Source organism: Erpetoichthys calabaricus, chromosome 15 (genome assembly GCF_900747795.2).
Source record: "Erpetoichthys calabaricus chromosome 15, fErpCal1.3, whole genome shotgun sequence".
NCBI classification, from domain to species: Eukaryota; Metazoa; Chordata; class Cladistia; order Polypteriformes; family Polypteridae; genus Erpetoichthys; species Erpetoichthys calabaricus.
The window spans coordinates 89,995,191-90,015,195 of NC_041408.2; the positions used below are offsets into that span (position 1 = coordinate 89,995,191).

Below are 20,005 nucleotides of genomic sequence, written 5' to 3' on the forward strand. Positions count from 1 at the left end.
AGACTCTGTTGTTATTTTTGAGATTGTCTTTGCTCGGAACTCCTTTTTGCATTTTTGTACTCCACTGAGCTTCATATAATTTCAAAGCATTTTCATTCAGAATAAATCACTGATTTTATAAAGATTCTACGTGGCCCTCTGTGTAACTAGCCAGGGTTTTGGGATGGAATTTCCCCCCTCCAGTGGCCATTTTTTGGAACTGTTTGGAACGTATGTGCTTGGAAATTCTCGAATGTCATCTGGGCAATGGGCACATAAAATAGTGATGCCCATAGTCAAAACAAAACTATTTGCTATTGCACACCCAGTGCCCCCAAACTATCTATCTATATACACTCACAGGCCACTTTATTAGGTACACCTTGCTAGTACTAGGCTGGGTCCCCTTTTCCTTTGAGAATTGCCATAATCCTTCCTGGCACAGATACAGCAAGGTGCTGGAAGCATTCCTCAGGGATTTGGGTCCATACTGACATGATAGCATCATGCAGTTGCTGCTGATTTCTCAGCTGCACATCCATAATGTGAATCTCCCATTCCACCACATCCCAAAGGTTCTCTATTGGATTTAGATCTGGTGACTGTGGTGGAGGCCATTTGAGTCGAGTGAACTCCTTGTCAAGTTCAAGAAACCAGTTTGAGATGATGTGAGCTTTGTGACATGGCGTGTTATCCTGCAGGGAGTAGCCATCAGAAGATGGTAGTCATAAATGGATGGACATGGTCAGCAGCAACACTCAGGTGGGCTGTGGCATATAAACGAATGATGATCAGTTAGTACTAAGGACCCCAAAGTGTGACAAGAAAATATCCCCCACGCCATTACACCACCACCACCTGAAACATTGATACAAGGTAGCATGGATCCATGCTTTCATGTTGTGACACCAAATTCTGACCCCACCCTCTGAATGTTGCAACAGAAATGGAGACTCATCAGACCAGGTGATGTTTTTCCAATCTTCTATTGTCCAGTTTTGGTGAACCTGTGTGAATTGTAGCCTTAGTTGCCTGTTTTTAGCTGACAGGAATGGCACCCGGTGTGGTCTCCTGCTGTCATAGCCCACCTGCTTCAAGGTTTGATGTGTTGTGTGTTCAGAGCTGCTCTTCTGCTGACCTCACTTGTAACAAGTACTTATTGGAGTTCCTGTTGCCTTTCTGCCCAGTCTGGCCATTCACCTCTGATTTTCGGCATCAACAAGGCATTTTTACCCAGAGAACTGCCACCCACTGGATATTTAACCTTTTTTAGACCATTCTCTGTAATCCCTCGAGATGATTGTGTGTGAAAATCCCAGTAGATGAGCAGTTTCTGAAATACTCAGACCAGCCTGTCTGGCACCAACAAACACAACACGTTCAAAGTCACTTCAATCCCTTTTCTTGGTTCAACTTGACTGAAATGGCTGCCATGTGATTGGCTGATTAGATATTTCTGTTAACAAGCATTTGAGCAGGTGTACCTAATAAAATGGCCGGTGAGTGTCTATCTATCTATCTATCTATCTATCTATCTATCTATCTATCTATCTATCTATCTATCTATCTATCTATCTATCTATCTATCTATCTATTATATAGTGCCTTATCTATCTATCTATCTATCTATCTATCTATCTATCTATCTATCTATCTAGCTATCTATCTATCTATCTATCTATCTATCTATCTATCTGTAATATAGTGCCTTTTCTATCTATCTATCTATCTATCTATCTATCTATCTATCTATCTATCTATCTATCTATCTATCTATCTATCTATCTATTATATAGTGCCTTATCTATCTATCTATCTATCTATCTATCTATCTATCTATCTATCTATCTATCTATCTATCTATCTATCTATTATATAGTGCCTTTTCTATCTATCTATCTATCTATCTATCTATCTATCTATCTATCTATCTATCTATCTATCTATCTGTAATATAGTGCCTTTTCTATCTATCTATCTATCTATCTATCTATCTATCTATCTATCTATCTATCTATCTGTCTATCTATCTATCTGTAATATAGTGCCTTTTCTATCTATCTATCTATCTATCTATCTATCTATCTATCTATCTATCTATCTATCTATCTATCTATTATATAGTGCCATTTCTATCTATCTATCTATCTATCTATCTATCTATCTATCTATCTATCTATCTATCTATCTATCTATCTATCTATCTATCTATCTGTCATATAGTGCCTTTTATCTATCTATCTATGTATTATATAGTGCCATTTCTATCTATCTATCTATCTATCTATCTGTCATATAGTGCCTTTTTATCTATCTATCTATCTATCTATCTATCTATCTATCTATCTATCTATCTATCTATCTATCTATCTATCTATTATATAGTGCCATTTCTATCTATCTATCTATCTGTCATATAGTGCCTTTTTATCTATCTATCTATCTATCTATCTATCTATCTATCTATCTATCTATCTATCTATTATATAGTGCCTTTTCTATCTATCTATCTATCTATCTATCTATCTATCTATCTATCTATCTATCTATCTATCTATCTATCTATCTATCTATCTATTATATAGTGCCTTTTCTATCTATCTATCTATCTATCTATCTATCTATCTATCTATCTATCTATCTATCTATCTATCTATCTATTATATAGTGCCTTTTCTATCTATCTATCTATCTATCTATTATATAGTGCCTTTTCTATCTATATACACTATGGATAGTTTTTTCTTTGTTTACTTTACTATTACATCATGAGGACAAAGTAACTGTAAGATGCTATAGTTATCTGCTCTGCTTGTTGCTATCATTATTATTATTTTAAATGTCAGTGTAACATTGTGTTTATGTCATTGTGTCTTATCAATGTAACAAAAATAAATTGATCATTTAATATTTAAACATATATATTGGTGTTATATTAATATATCCAGTGTTAAAATATTGTTTGTGATGTTGTTACATTGATGATGATGATAATTATTATCATCATCATCATCCTCCTCATCATCATAAGGAGAAGAGGCCGGGATATTCCCTCTGCTAAAACAACGCCTCTCGCTCCGTCCCCACTGTTCCTGCTGTGCTACTACAGACGAGAAAAGCGGCGCGCATTGTTCCCGAATGTCACGGGACCAGCAGCGTGACGGCGCCCGCATCCCAATCCGATCCTCCGTCGTATTCTGTCGAGCCGGCTGGCTGGCTGCGCGGTGTCGCGCCGGGGTGTTCGTTCGCTTTGCATATCCATATTAGAGCGAGGGAGGAGGAGGAAGAGGAAGGGGATGAGGAAGGGAGGAGCGGCATGTGAACCTGTCAGCACGTAAAGGGAGAGCAGAGCCGCATATGTGCCTTGTTCGCGTCCAGCGGTGACGGCGGTGCCCAGCTGTTTGTAGAGGCACATCCCGATCCTCGCTGATCCATCTGCTCGTCTGTACCCCCGCCCCCCTAGAGAGATTTCTCATCAATTGGTGACTGCATACGAAGTGGAATACGAGAGTGTCAGAAGACAGCCGTCGTCTTGCGGTTGTAGTTTCACTATGAGGCGTGAAAAGACAATTTAATATCTTGTAGAATTGAATTTCTTCTGTGAAAAAAGAAGAAGAAACGCCAAGCGACATGGATACGCTGGTGAGTGCGTTTCGTTGTAGGCCTGACGGGGGAGCCACACACAATCGGTTTGGGCAGCCGCCGCTTCTGCTTCATTACTTTTGCTTTTATTGTTAAGCTGGCCGGGATCACTGCTGTCTGTGCGCAGGCCACATAGCTTCCGCATTACCTCAATGTATTTGTCTGCTCTTTCTTTTATTTTTCTGCACTACCACAAATGGTGAGGAGATCCACGAAGGTGTGTGAGTTCTGATTTCTCCATCCATGCCCTAATCTCTGAGGCGTAATCCCTTCTCTTCTCTCCTCTCCTCCACAGAGTTCTGGGTCCGGGAACGCTTCCCATCGCTGTTCCATGTCCTCGTCTGCGGATTTTTCTGACGACGATGATTTTAGTCAGAAATCTGGATCTATCTCGCCGGCTCCGGGAGACACTTTACCGTGGAACCTACCGAGACATGAGAGATCAAAAAGGAAGATTCAGGGAGGATCGGTGCTGGACCCGGCGGAGAGAGCCGTGCTCAGGATTGCCGGTAAGGCGTCATCCAATCTAGGCTGAAAAAAAATCGAATTCGTTTTAAAAAAAGGAGATTTGAATGTCAGCTAGAAGGTTATGTTGGCGAAATGAATGTCCTCAGATTGTCTGGCAAATTGCTGCGCTGGGTATGTGAAGGTAATGGTGCCGTCTAACGCATTATAATGATTAATCTTCAGAATGCTTACTCGATTTCTCATTATAATGCATTCCATTAGGCGTTGAGGGAGTGTCGCTTTCTTGGATGTGTGCAATGACGGGAAAATGTTGTAAAATGTGAACACACGCGGGTTCAAGGGGACGCGTCTGCCTCGTGTGCTCTAACGCCGCTCATTACCGCTGCCTCTGATTTATGGGGGGGAATTAAAATCTGGCAGCAACACAATGAATGACAACCCGGCGAATTTGATCGTCTTGTTCCGATTTGCTGCTTGTACTGGAATCTGCTTTTAACTGCACCGGCTTGGATGGCGGGGCTGAACCCTGATCACAGAAAAGCTTTGGTTTTCAGGTTTGATTGTGATAAACGATTAGATATTGTTAAGGTGTTTTGCACGACACGTCATTAAAGGGTTCAAACTAAGATACGCTGCTTTTTTTCTCTTGGCTGCGAAGCGGATTGTGTGTGTGTAAGTGTGAGACTGCAATCTCATGTTTGCGTGAAACCAGCCTTGCAAGGTTTACATTGGTTTATTGTGCGGTTTGCCAGACTGGAGGGGTGGTGGCTCGCGCGGTCAAACATCCCCCCGGTGTCGCACAAATGACACTTTTTTTCGGCCCCCTTTACCGATTGAGAAGAGTAGGGCAGCCAATAGCAGCAATTCCAAAGAGTGCAACAGAGTGCGACACCCCGGCTCTGGCGCCTCGAGGTATCTCCGGGCGAGATTGATTTCAGGGGGTTATTGCTTAATGCGATTGGATCAAAGCCATTTAACGTGGTTAATCAAATACCTGCATTTAGCAAAAAGGGGGCGCGCTACCCGTGTTGTGTAACATATGGGATGCATGTGCCACACATGTGCGCTGAGCCGGACACGTGCAATTCATAGAAACCACCGTCTGTTTTATCAAAACTCTATAGACAGACAGTTATGAAAGGCACTATATATACTAGATGGCGACGATTAGACAGATACGTTTGGAATGGAATGTGCATGGTGGGGGCAGGCGCTGTTACTTGTTACGTACGGATCCTGCGTACAGAAAAAAAAAGGCTGGCTCGGTAGCAAAGAGCCGCTTCCGCTCGGATTTCCGAAAAGTTCCTGACTCCCTGACTCCCCTGTTACCCGGAGGCGGTACCTCGGCGTCCACATCCGCATTCACTTCATTGTTGCCGCGGCATTCAGCTGTCTGCCCTCCGCCACATACCACTCTCTTCACGCCCGGTGACACCCAGTCGCTCCCGAACAGCTGAAAGAAACCGTGAAGTGAACTCAGCGCGTAATCGCGACCCATGTAGACAACGTGACCGACCCATGTAGATAGATAGATAGATAGATAGATAGATAGATAGATAGATAGATAGATAGATAGATAGATAGATAGATAGATAGATAGATACTTTATTAATCCTAATGGGAAATTCACAAGGCTTACTGTTAGAAATACTTGTTACCACTAATATCGTGGTTAATGAACTGATTTGCTTTTTGAAGGCTGTTGCTAAAACCATCTGGAGTAAAACAATCGAAAATACAGAATTCATTTATTGGAGTCTGGGGTGCTCGGTGTCCGAGAGTGTGAGCTTATTGTCATAGCTACGTAATGTTAAAAACATTAATATTAATGATAGATCAGTAACGTAACGTGTTACGATTTGTAAACGCACCGATGACCGTCTGGTAATGTGTCAGGTCATACCGTATGTTGTCTCAATAAGTACCCGTCTAATCTATCTATCTATCTATCTATCTATCTATCTATCTATCTATCTATCTATCTATCTATCTATCTATCTATTATATAGTGCCTTTCACGTCTATCTATCTATCTATCTATCTATCTATCTATCTATCTATCTATCTATCTATCTATCTATCTATCTATTATATAGTGCCTTTCACATCTATCTATCTATCTATCTATCTATCTATCTATCTATCTATCTATCTATCTATCTATCTATCTATCTATCTATTATATAGCACCTTTCCTATCTATCTATCTATCTATCTATCTATCTATCTATCTATCTATCTATCTATCTATCTATTATATAGCACCTTTCCTATCTATCTATCTATCTATCTATCTATCTATCTATCTATCTATCTATCTATCTATCTATCTATTATATAGCACCTTTCCTATCTATCTATCTATCTATCTATCTATCTATCTATCTATCTATCTATCTATCTATGAATTACAGCTCCATTCCTGTCTATTTACAGATAGAAGGTAAATAATAATTTAATAAATGACCCAAACAGGCAAATCATTATGTTAAAGCTACAGGGAAGTATCTGCTTGATAATTAGATTGCAATACGAAAAAACACAAAAATTATTAAAAACACATAAGTAAATACCAGATAGATAGATAGGAAAGGTACAATATAATTAATAGATATATAGATAGACTAGAAAGGCACTATATAATATATAGATAAGTAGACAGAGAGGAAATGCACTTTGCAATTGATAGCTAGCTAGATAGATAGAAAGATAGATAGATAGGAAAGGTGCTATATAATAGATAGATAGATAGATAGATAGATAGATAGATAGATAGATAGATAGATAGATAGATAGATAGATAGATAGAAATTAAAATATAGACCTTTATTTACAATTATAATACAATTACAGCCATATTAACAGACACCAGTCTAAATTTAAGACTTTTCCATTCACATTTTAATACTAGAAATTAATTTTCTGTAGTATATAAAGAGCACTGTTTATACTCCAAATCTCTTTAAATATTTCTGATTGACTAGTTTATGATATACTAATTCAAATATAAAGGTGCCAGACATATAATAACTACAAATATACAGATGTGAAAGGCACTATATAATGGATGCATTGGTAGAGTAGAACTGCATTATATGACCCGTCTCAGCTGTATTATGCAACCCTGGATGAGATGCCAGACCATTAAAGTGCATACTCATGGGCATCTATCTATCTATCTATCTATCTATCTATCTATCTATCTATCTATCTATCTATCTATCTATCTATCTATCTATCTATCTATCTATCTATCTATCTATCTATCTATCATATAGTGCCTTTCATCTATCTATCTATCTATCTATCTATCTATCTATCTATCTATCTATCTATCTATCTATCTATCTATCATATAGTGCCTTTCATCTATCTATCTATCTATTATATAACACCTTTCCTATCTATCTATCTATCTATCTATCTATCTATCTATCTATCTATCTATCTATCTATCTATCTATCTATCTATCTATCTATCTATCTATCATATAGTGCCTTTCATCTATCTATCTATCTATTATATAGCACCTTTCCTATCTATCTATCTATCTATCAATCTATCTATCTATCTATCTATCTATCTATCTATCTATCTATCTATCTATCTATCTATCTATCTATTATAGAATGCCCTTTCTATTCATTGTATTGTAGTCTTCAGACCCCCTGACTTTTTACACATTTTGTTTTGCTGTCATTTCAATTCCCCCCCCCCCCCCCCCCCCCCCACCATTAAATCAACACTCAAGACCTCAGAGTGACGTGAAGTGAAAACAGGAGCTTAGGAATTTTTGCAAATGTATTCAAAATAAAAGGTGACATGCTTTTTGAAGGCACCATATCTGTGTATTTATAACTGCGGTTCCTCGTGCCCACCCACCCAGATGGGCCCAGACAGTGTCAGCTGATGACGTTTCCCTCCGCCTTCCCTTCATTTTCTGACTCCTGCTCCTAGATGACTGGCACATTTTGGCACTCCTCTTAAATCAATAAGGCTGCTTTGCCTTCACACCCAGGTCATTTTGTCTTTCTCATCTCCTTTTTTTTCTTCCTCCCTTTCCTCGTTTTTACTTTCTCTGCACTTGACACGTTCTTTCCTGCAGTTTCTCCACCCTGATTTGTCTCAGACCGGGTTTCGGCAGTGACTCCATGTTTATGTGACAGGGGTGAGCGTCGGTTTGGCTGTCACGCTGTCTCGTGCGGAGTTTTGGAGGGTGAGAGTCATGATCTGCTCTCTAATGTGGAATATTTAATGTGAGAAGCAGGTGGGCATATGCCTTGTGAACCTGTGCTGTGCCTTTCCAATGTCCCCACTCCGTGTCGTATCACTTTACCTGAGGCTGACTTGTTTTATTTGAAAGTAATTGAACTTTAACCTCCTTTTCACACAATCCAGTCTTGCAGTCCTGCAATACACGCGTGTGGTTTTTGTCCCTCAATCCTGACAGGCGTACACCATTTAATTAATCTTTGGACTTAATGGAGGGGGTCTGATTGCCTCCTTCTGGCATGCCAGGCAGGGAATGCAGGATTTGTGACAAATAAGGGGCACAAATACCACATTTAGAGCATGAACAGTGGTTAAGGCTGCCGTCTCAGGTTTGCTGGCTTTGAACCCCACGTCTGACTGTATCTGTGTGGAACCTGCATGTCCTCCCCGTGTCTGCGTTGGTCCTCAGAGGCATGTGACGCAGGTCATTTGGCCTATTTGTGTGACATGAGGTACACTGTGTTGTGTAATACAGGAGGGCTTTTACAGTAAATACATGAGGGATTTGATCTTGGGACATATTTGGGAACAGGCTTTTAAATCTGAGCAGGCACCCTGTGCTTGGGGTCTCCATCTGCAAGATTATTCATCTCATGGAAGAATATCCATTAAAAATGAAAACTGCATCAGTCATAAGACCTTTTAAGTTATGAAATCAGCAATTAAAGCAGACCTGAACAATGAGAACGGGCAGACGAAGGGTGGTGGAGTGGTCAGCACTTACACCTCATGTGTGCAGTGTCCGGGACTCAAATCCAAGGCCTTGTCATTGTCACTGTAGAGTCTGAATGTTGTCCCCAAGTCTGTGTGCATTTGTCTCCAGCTACTCCATGTTGGGTCGATTGGTGAGTCCTAATTAGTCCTCTGTGAATGTGTGTGTGAGCGGACCTTACCATGGACTCCGGCCCCATCCAGACTGGCTTAAGCATTGAGCCCAGTGTTGCCAGAACAATTTGTGATCTTCTGTGACCATGAACTAGATTAAAGGAATAGGCCACTCAAAAAAAAATATATATATATATTACTTACCCCATGTAGTTTGTAGCGATAGCCAAGAAAAAAAATAATGTCATGTTTTCAAGCAGAATGGAGGTAACAAAGTTTTTTGACAGAATTGGCATCTATGGTGACCAACACAGGACAACAGCAAACAATTTAAAAAAACTCCCATGAAAAGATTCTCATGTTACTCATGCCACATAATCCAAATGTCAGCTCATCCAGTTGTATGTCCTAAACACATGCATTTGTATTAAAATAACAATAAATAAAAAGTGTCTGTGTCATTCCAACAGATGGTACATGACCAGTGTTTCTGGTAATAAAACTCATTGATTTTATCATTCCAACTGATGGCAGATGATAAACATTAATACTGCTTTTACGAATCCCATACCAAATGGCATATAACTGAGAGATATGCATTGCATTTTTCATTCCAACAGATGGCACATTACAAACATTAACACTACTTTTACAATTCCCATACCTAATGCATATGCACTGCATGATGCACTGCAAATGTTAATACTGAGGTTTACGTTGATTACTTAGATTTTAACTTGTCTGAAAGGGTAGCATAGCTAGTAAAAGGTTAAGGGTCTGTGTATCTGTGTGTCAGTATGGTTGCTATATCTCTGTCATTCCAACAGATGGTACAACACAAACATTAACATTGCTTTTACAAATCTGATACCAAATGGTGTATAACAGAGACATATGCATCACATTTGTCATTCCAACAGATGGTGCATCACATCACAAACATTAACAGTGCTTTTATGAATCCCAGGTAAAACAGCATATAACAGAGACATATAGTTTGCATGTTTCATTCCAACAGATGACATATCACAAATATTAACACTGCTTTTGCGAATCCCATGACTAATGCCATATAACAAAGACAAATGCATTACATGGTGCACCATAGATGTTATTGCTGAGGTCTGCATTGATTACTTAGATTTCATCCTGTCTTATAACGGTAGCATGACTAGTAAAAGGTTAAGTGCCTGTGTATCTGTGTGTCCATCTGGTTTCTATGTCTCTGTCATTCGAACAGATGGTGCATCACAAACATTAACTCTGCTTTTACAAATCTCATACCAAATGGTATATAGCAGAGACGCATGCTTTGCATTCGTCATTCCAACAGATGGTGCATCACATCACAAACATTACCACTGCTTTTATGAATCCCATACCAAATGGCATACAACAGATACATATGCATTTAACTTGTTGTTCCAACAAATAGTGCATCACAAACATCTGCAGTGATGTATTTTGCTACTACAAATGTTTGTGACATGCCATCAGTTGGAATTACAAATACAATGTATTTTATTTGGGCGGCATGGTGGTGCAGTGGTAGCGCTGCTGCCTCGCAGTTAGGAGACCCGCGTTCGCTTCCCGGGTCCTCCCTGCATGGAGTTTGCATGTTCTCTGCATGGGTGTGCTCTGGTTTCCTCCCACAGTCCAAACACATGCAGGTTAGGTGCATTGGCGATTCTAAATTATCCCTAGTGGGTGTGCCCTGTGGTGGGCTGGCACCCTGCCTGGGGTTTATTTCCTGCTTTGCGCCCTGTGTTGGGTGGGATTGGCTCCAGCATACCCCTGTGACCCTGTAGTTTGGATATAGCGAGTTGGATAATGGATGGATGTATTTTATTTGTACATGCATAACTAAATACATTCCAGTAGATGGTGCTCTGAATATATTAATGTTGAGGTCTTCTTAGAGTGCATCCTGAATGCATCCCACAGCAGAAGAGAATCACCAAAAATGTTCAGCAGGGCATTCACACTTCCGTAGACTTGTCTGCTTTCTTGAGGAGCACAAAGAAAACATTATGATTGAGATGATGCAAAAGATAAGGGACCTGCTGTCATATCTCAGTCGGGGCTCCTCCCCTGGCTGGGTTTCAGATTTGTGTTTTATGTCTCTTTTGTTCATTCTTGATTCTTTTTTATATTGATTATGTACATAGTTGTCTATTTTTGATTTTCTTTGTTATGTTCCATGTGTTTTGCGGATGGTCCCTAAGAGGTGGGATGCCTGTCAGTCAATGCCCTTTACATCCGGTGGATCTCTCATAGTTGCTGGCTATTCATTCTGGAATAATGAGTTCTTGTGCCTTTTATGAAATCCAATGCACTTTGTAGTTAGTGCATTTTTGACATTTTGATTTGTATTTTGACTGTTCTTGGGACTGCGTACTGGGACTGTTGGTTGTATGGGACTGCTTTATTGTTTTGAGCAAATCCCATTGCCTTTGTGCTCCATGGAGCTTCCTTTTCTTATTGAAGAGCATTTTTTGTGAACCATAAATATTTTACTTTACAAGGTCCTTTTTGTGTCTAGCCAGGGTTTTTGACAGGATTTCCCCCTCTAGTGAGCATTTTTGGAAGTGTTTTATGGACTAATGTGCTTTGGGATGTTGCTAACAACTGTGAATTAGTGTCAGATCAGTACTAAACTTTTCACTCCAGTATCGATACCAGTACTAGAACCAAACCAGTTCTGAAGCAAATAACAGATATCTGTAAAACCTCCCTGTCTTACTCCAGCCTTCCTGCTATGCCACAATACGCACCGCTTCCCTCTTAATGACAGAGCAGTGGCTGGGTGTTCCCTGTGAGGTCCTGATCATGTTTAAGCAATGGGGGAGGAAGTCTCGATCACTTCAAAGCAATCTGGGGGGGTGGGGGGGGGGCTTCATTCCCTGGTGAAATCTCAATCATATCGATGCATGTGGTTTTGTGAGGTCTCCAGCAAGTCTACGTTTGTTTTCCCCCCAGCTACTCCACCGACAGTCAGGGCAGGGATGTGACTGGAAACGTGACGTCTACTTTCGGAACCGAAAATCCTGAACAGCTGGTACCGTACCGTTTTAAATTTTGTGTCTTTTTGGTACTTTTCCTGTACGGATTGTGGTATATCGGGGCTGTACAGCTCTCCAAACCCAAACACAGTCAGGCACAGCAACACGTAAGTGCAAAACCACCACACACTTTATTTCTTTTTTCCCTTGTGGATAAACGTCTTCCCCGTTCCCAACAAGCATAACACAGTCCCAGCAAAACTGCTGCAACACTAGATGGCGCTATACCAGCGCTTAACCCGACACACAGATACTGACAACACGTTTTAAAAGCACCAAGAAGTTGTTTCATTTCTTCTCTTTAAATAAATAGTGCCCAAAGCACCTCCACCACAACAAACAAATAAACACAATCATATTTAACCCCTTGTTAGATGACCGTCGTGAAGTCGCTCAAACCGCTTCCGGCCTGAATGCAGCCGAGGTGGAATATGTATTCCGCCAACGCCGGTTGGTGCGTATTCGATACGTACCAAGGATCATATTGGAAGCACTGGTCACGCCATCTAGCAGTCCTAGTGGAAACTACATCCACCTGATGGAAGCGAACTGTTGGTGTGGCCGTGCAGATGGATTTTGGCTGCTAATTTTGAGAAATTGTCCAAATTTGAGGTAAGTTGTGCCAAGATAAAAATACGTACCTGCTTATTGTTTGCTTGTGTGCTCTATTCAGATTAACAATCTCCACTTAATTTAGCATCTGCTTGACAGCAAAAACACAAATAATTTCTTTTTTTTTATATAATTGTAAATAAATTCAGGCAACAAGGGGTTAATTCTCGAAATCTCTCCTCCACACCTCCCAGCAAGCTCTGTCCTCTACCTCCCAACTCCGGCTCACTTGCTGGGTCTTCAGCCGTCCTTTAAATACTCCTTGACCTGGAAGTGCTTCTACTCTTCCATCCATGTGACTTGCCAGCAAGACGGAGAATTAAAGTTCTTTAGTCAGTCCGGAAGAACTTCAGGGCTCCTGTCCTCGTGACAGGCATGGCTCCTCCGGTCCTCTCACAGCTCCTCCTGGTGGCACCCACGGTACCCAACAGGGCTGAGACACCGAACTCCAAGTCCCAAGATGCCCTGTGGGAATCTGGGGCACAGTTACTCTCCAAGGGAGCTGCCATCTAGCGTTTTGGGGGAGGCAGTGTCCTTAAAAATCTGCCTTCTCCCATCTTTCCATCCCAGGGGTGTCCCAGCTGGGTTGAGCTGCCGGCCGTCTCTTACACTGCTGAATCCCTTCTTCTCTCACTCTCTTTTTCTCTTCTTCTGCTGCCTCCAGTCCTCTCCCAGCAAACTTTGTCTTCCTCCTCCCGACTCCGGCTCCCCGAACGGAGCGAGGCGGCCTCTTTTATAGCGCACCCGGAAGGTTGTGGTGGAAGTGTGCTGCAGTCCAGGGCTCCGGAGCTGTCCAGGTGCCTGCACTGGGCCCCAGCAGGGTTGAGTTTCTAAGCTCCAAACCTGTGGCCCCAGTGTAATCCAAGGGGGTCTGCACTCATGTGTCCCAGTGGAGGCATGTCCTCTTCCCCGGTCCTTCCACCACCACAGGGGCGTCCCAGCTGGGCAAAGGCCCTGGCCGTCCGCCACAACCTCCACAATCAAATTGTGCCGGGGAGAGAAGAACCCTACCGTGAATTGCTTCTAAATTTAAGTGGTTTATTTCCAGTAAAAAATTATAAAATCCAGTGTTACAAAAATAATCTATGAGGAAATTAGGCCATGGAAATATAAAAATATTCAGCAAGGAAAATTATGCAAAGTAATGCAAAATATAATCCACAAGGAAAATTAGGCCCAGTTAAGATCACCAAGTTTTTCAAAACACAAAAGGCCTTGAAACTCCAAATAACCAGAAAGACTAAAACCCTAAAATACTGAAAGGACCAAAAGCCTAAATACGGAGAAAATGTTAAATGTGTAAATACGCAAAAACCCAAAGAGACAAAAAGTTCACAAATGCAAAGCTGACCTGACGATATAAGAGCTGCTATGCTGGGCACGCTAGCAGAGAGTATCAAATGGCAGTGAGGGGGAAAAAAAGGAGCTTGTAGTGAACCCCGACTTTGCCGAGGTTGAGAACAGATTTTTCAGAGCAATGGGGTCACTATGCTTGTAAAACGAGGGCCAGATAGAGTTAGGCCAACACTTAAATCCTACGGGGAGGCTCTGATGCTAAAGATCTGCACCGGCAATCCTGTTACAAACTCGATCAAGAGCCATAGCAAGGTTTGGGGCAGCCACCCAGTAAATTGATTCCTGGTTGCAAAATTGAATAAAGTGATAGCACTGATGTGCACGAATCGGAGTCCAAAACAGAACTGAGGGGATAGGGGAAAGGTGGCGGCTTTTAAAGGCCAGTATAAGAAATGACATCAGAGGGTCTTCATCCATAGGCTCGGACCCGGAATTGACGTCAAAGGGGTCTGAACCCGAATTGATGTCATCAGGACCTGCAGAAAAGTGAGAAAAAGAGCCAGCGCACTCTGCCCCATCCCAGTCTGGCTCGGAATTGCCCTCATTCTAGCCCTTTAGTTGCCTCCCATGCGCACGTGTGTGACATTTCCATATCCTTCTCTTCGGTTTGCCTACAACTAACTACCCACTACATTTCCCACAAGTCCCTCCACATTCATGCAAGTCTGTTTAAAGACACAGACCTCATATTTACAAACCTTGCCCACCAGAAATCCATCCATCCATCCATTACCCAACCCGCTATATCCTAACTACATGGTCACGGGGGTCTGCTGCAGCCAATCCCAGCCAACACAGGGCGCAAGGCAGGAAACAAACCCTGGGCAGGGCACCAGCCCACCACAGGGTGCACACACACACACACACACACACACCAAGCACACACTCGGGACAATTTAGAATCGCCAATGCACCCAACCTGCATGTCTTTGGACTGTTTGAGGAAACCCATGCAGACACGGGGAGAACATGCAAACTCCACACAGGGAGGACCCAGGTAGCGAACCCAGACAGGTCTCCTAACTGCGAGGCACCCACCAGAAATGCAGCTAACAATTAACTAACATTAAAGAGGACCTGCTATACAGAAATGTGGCAACGCGAAAAGCCAAAACAAAAGTCTAAGCCGGGTGGTCAATCAACAAAATGAAAGACAAAACTGTGGTCAGAAAACGTAAGAGTAAGTCAAAGCCATGAAGTGCCAAAGAAAAAGAATTTTGCAAATGACAAAAGAAAGTTTCGTTGTCTGCAAATTCTGAAGCCGGGGTGTTCTGAACAAAATCCTTTTAACCTACCGCATTATTACTGGTGTTATATTTCAGCCTGGGTTCCTCCCCCTTGCCTGGGGTTCATTTCCTTGTTTTACGGCCCTTTTTGCACATTCTGGAGTTATTTAGTTACATTAATTATTTGCATTATTCCTGGTGTTTTGATTTCGTCTCTAATCTGTTGCTATGTGCCTTGTGTTTCGTGGGTGGTTCCTCAAGAGGCGGGGCCACCTGCCCATCACCGCCAGGGACCGCCCTCAGCTCTGTAAAGGTGAGAGCTTTCCCACAGTTTCCGGCGGTTCATTCAAACGCGTTAGGAAGTTGGTGGGCTTTCTTGTGTTTTTTGATGAGCTTGTGGTTTTGTGATATCTTTGGAGTTTTTAGACCCTCTGCTCTCTGCATTACTGTATTGGGCCTTTGCTTGCATTGGTTTGGGCAACTCCTGCCTGTGCTCCATAAAGATTCATGTTGTACCAGGACATTTTCATTAAGACTTTTATAGAGACTCTATGTGGCCTTTTGTGATACTAGCCAGGGTTTTTAAATGGGATTTTCCCCTCTACAGGGCATTTTTGAAACTATTTGGAACTTGTGTGCTTTGAGTCTCTTGAGTGGCATAACAACTGGGAGGTTATGACCTCTGAGGACACACCCTTAACAATGCAGGTCACTATCTTTATGATAGGAGACACAAATCCGTGGTACCCATAAATAACCAAACTTTTGGTGAAATTGGCTCAAAAACATCACAATAATAATAATAATTCATTACATTTATATAGCGCTTTTCTCAGTACTCAAAGCGCTATCCACACAGGGAGGAACCGGGAAGCGAACCCACAATCTTCCTACTGCAAAGCAGCAGCACTACCACTGCGCCACCTGTGAGGACAACTATTAACGTACACCTCAGTTCAAAACCCTGATTTCAGAATCAGAAACCCCATAGCAAGTATGAAAATGCCTGGTAAAAGGCGCGGAATCTGCTGGAAAACTGATTCCTAACAAGAGCATAAGTGAGCCAACAGCACTGAAATACTGTATATTCAGTGCCTCAGTACTCAGCCTAAGGCCTCTGCAGCCTGTAACTGGGTCTCTGAAGGCAGCTGCAGATCCAGGGGGGCCCACCCCTTTAGGCTCAACATGAAGAGGAAGCAGAAAATGACAAACTGAAATGACAAACATTGTCAGTAAAGACGCTCAGAGTTGTAACTGATCTGTGGTGGATGACTACAAGAAAAAGCTGCCAAGAACTGCTGCAAGAAGCGGCGACTTTAATTAAAGAAGCACCGAGTTCATCATCAGGAGTCATAAATGTGGCCTTTGATGTCTGAAGGTTTACACCCACTCTACTGATGATTTACCAATCAAAACACTGCCCATTTGCTTTAGCACCCCGCCCCCCGACTTTTAACGGGGAAATGACAGCTTTTATTTTGTCTATTTCATGTTGAATGCGCGTCACTGAAATAAATGAAGAAAGAATTTAAAAGACACATAATGAAATAATTAACAAAACTAAACATTTATTTATACAAATATCGTTGTACTTTATAACCTAAGTAGGCAACATAGACCTCAGCGTTAACATTTGCAGTGCACCATCTATTGGAATGTATTTTGTAATGCTTGTAGTGAAACAATCCATAGCAACTGCCATTCCAACAGATGGCGCATCACACATCCCTACATATGTTTGTGATGCACAATCTGATCTGTTGGAATGACAAATGCAACGCATATGTCAGGTCATTTTCTAACCTGCATAATCATGACCAGGGTCTAGGGGGGTTGTCAGGAGCCTAACACAGCAAGCATAAGGTGGAAAAGCAGGAACAACCCCTAAACAGGGTGCCGAACCTTTCTCAGGGGACCACACACCCCACCTACAGACTAAGGACAAATTAGTCATGCCAATCTACCTTACCTGCATGTCTTCGGAATGAAATGAAACCCATGCAGACACGGGGAGTAAATGCAAACTTCGCACAGGGAGGACCCAGGACATGAACCCTGCAAGGCAGCAGCGCTACCGCTGCAGCACCATGATGTCTTGCAATACATATATCTCTGTTATAGAAAATCATCCAACTGCAGAGCCGCACTGCTGGTCTTCACCAGCAGTTTTATGGTGGAAGTGATGTCCCTGTCCCTGCGCATTTATGGTATACGCTAACAACACTAACCTCTAACCTTAAGTTATCCCTAATCTTAACTGTTTATACTACATGCAAATCACATGAACCCCCAACCTTAACTTTTGCAGTGAAATTGCTAGTGTAGACCTGCAGTGACGTATAGTGCTGCAGCTCTTCATTTAGACATTATTGCTTTTATATGTCATTTGAAATTTAATTCATAAAAGCAGTGTTAATGTTTCTGATGCTCCATCTGTCAGAATGACAACTGGCATGCATGTCTGTGTTATGTGCCATTTGATATGTGATTCATAAAAGCAGTGTTAATGTTTCTGATGCGCCATCTGTTGGAATGACAACTGGTATGCATGTCTGTGTTATGTGCCATTTGATAAGGGATTCATAAAAGCAGTGTTAAATGTTTGTGATGTGCCATCTGTAGGAAAAACAAATGCTATGCATGTCTGTGTTATATGCCATTTGATATGGGATTCATAAAAGCAGTTTTAATGTTTCTGATGCGCCACCTGTTGGAATGACAACTGGTATGCATGTCTGTGTTATATGCCATTTGATATGGGCTTTGTAAAAGAAGTGTAAATGTTTGTGATGCGCCAACTCTTGGAATGACAAGTGCAATGCATATGTTTGTTTTATATGCCATTTGATATGGGATTCGTAAAAGCAATGCAATATTTGTGATGTGCCCTCAGTTGGAATGACAATTGGTATGCATGTGTGTCTGTTATATTCCATTTGTTATGGGATTTATAAAAACAGTGTTAATGCTTGTGATGTGCCATCTGTTGGAATGGCAAACGCTATGCATTTTATTACTAAATGTTTTTGATGCGCCATCTGTTGGAATGATCAAGACATTATTTGTGAATTTACTCTTACATTTCACAATACACTTCTTTCTTTGTGTATTTACATATTTAATTTTGTCCGAAATATTCCTCCATAGAATGTGGTATCCCTAAAATTAATAAAAGAAATAAATGCCTTGCTATTAGCTGAATAAACAAGCTTAATGAATTAACAGTCTCCTCTGTTATGAGATGTTCATCTTGAGAATTTATTTCTCTTAAAAAGAAATCTTCCAAACGTAAGCATACTTCGCACATTTATCGCATCTACTCGTGTTTACTTTGTACTTGTACCTCCTGAAGTAAATCATTCATTTGTTCTGGTCGCTCCGAATTAGGTCGGCTTACGCTAATTCAGACTTTTTTTGGGGCCGTTACATGACTGTGTTGAGATTTTTAACTTTGATTAAACTCGGAAACATGAGGTCCGACACAGGCGGACTCGCTTCCCCTTTAAGGATTTCTGAACGGGACTGAGAGTACCGAAGGCTTCGGGTGCGCACGTGCTGCGTCCCGTCTTCAGTGTTCCTCAGCAGCAGATCAGCCCTTACTTTCGTTCGTTTTTCCCGTGACGTTTTCCACACAGCTGCGCACACCGGTCCACAACTTAATGGACCAACAGACTAATGCGCGGTTGTTTCTTCCACAACAGCAGTGATTCGCAGCCGCGTGTGTCCAGAGATCGCGACTCTTCTTAATCAGCCCCTTCCTGTCGGCCTTAAGTGCGCTCAGGAAGTCATCAGGGAAGGGAGGTGGTGGACAGGGCTGCAAGCCTCTTTTTTCCTATTGGAGCTCGGCTGTTGTGGGCGGGCGGACAGGGCGTTCCCTCGAGCCGAAACACTGTGCTCATTTTCACGATCCGCCCGGCCCAGCCTGACATTTTCCCTCCCCTCCTTCCCCCAAGCCCCGTTTGCGGCTCCCAAGGCTCCGGCAGGCTGCGAGCCTCCTGCGCTAAATTTTGCCGACCATGGCTGGACACTATATCCCCAGTGCCTATCTATATGCAGCAGACGAGCAGGAATATCTGCAGGCGTACGAGGACGTGCTGGAAAGATACAAAGGTATGAAATCGTCGCCATGCGCCCGACTGGGACACCACTCGCCGCCGCGGTGACTCGGACATGGGCAGCCTTGCCCTAAATAGCCTGGTGTCGTAGCGGTAAACAAGTGGCTGCTCCGCGATCGTAAAAAAAGAGGGGCTGAGTAAGAGTTCTGGTGGGATTATGTTACACGCGAAGTGAACTTCAGAGAGTGTAGGAGCGAGAGAAGGGGAGCCGCCACTCCAATCGCTGCCCACGCCTGATCCCGTTATGTGAAGGGCAAATAAGTCCGTCAGTAGAGGTGGGGTAGAAGGGATGTCAGGGACGGGGGGCAGCAAGAGTGTTCCGTGAATCGAGCCCACCGCACCTTACAATATTTTCTCTTTCCAGTGTTAGTAAAAGACAAATAAATAATTAATGTTTTCAAAAAAAGAAAGAGACAAAGCGCGCCCGCATATTGAATGTCATTGATC

At 42.2% G+C, this 20,005-nt stretch overlaps 1 protein-coding gene across 1 annotated transcript in view; it reads left to right on the forward strand.

Moving 5' to 3' along the window:
* dst (dystonin) overlaps positions 1-20,005 on the forward strand; it is a 565,996-nt gene that overhangs the window by 33,866 nt on the left and 512,125 nt on the right. The window contains exon 4 of the mRNA XM_051919257.1: positions 3,917-4,130. Coding sequence (XP_051775217.1) covers positions 3,917-4,130 — 214 coding nt within the window. The remainder of the gene's footprint in view (positions 1-3,916; positions 4,131-20,005) is intronic.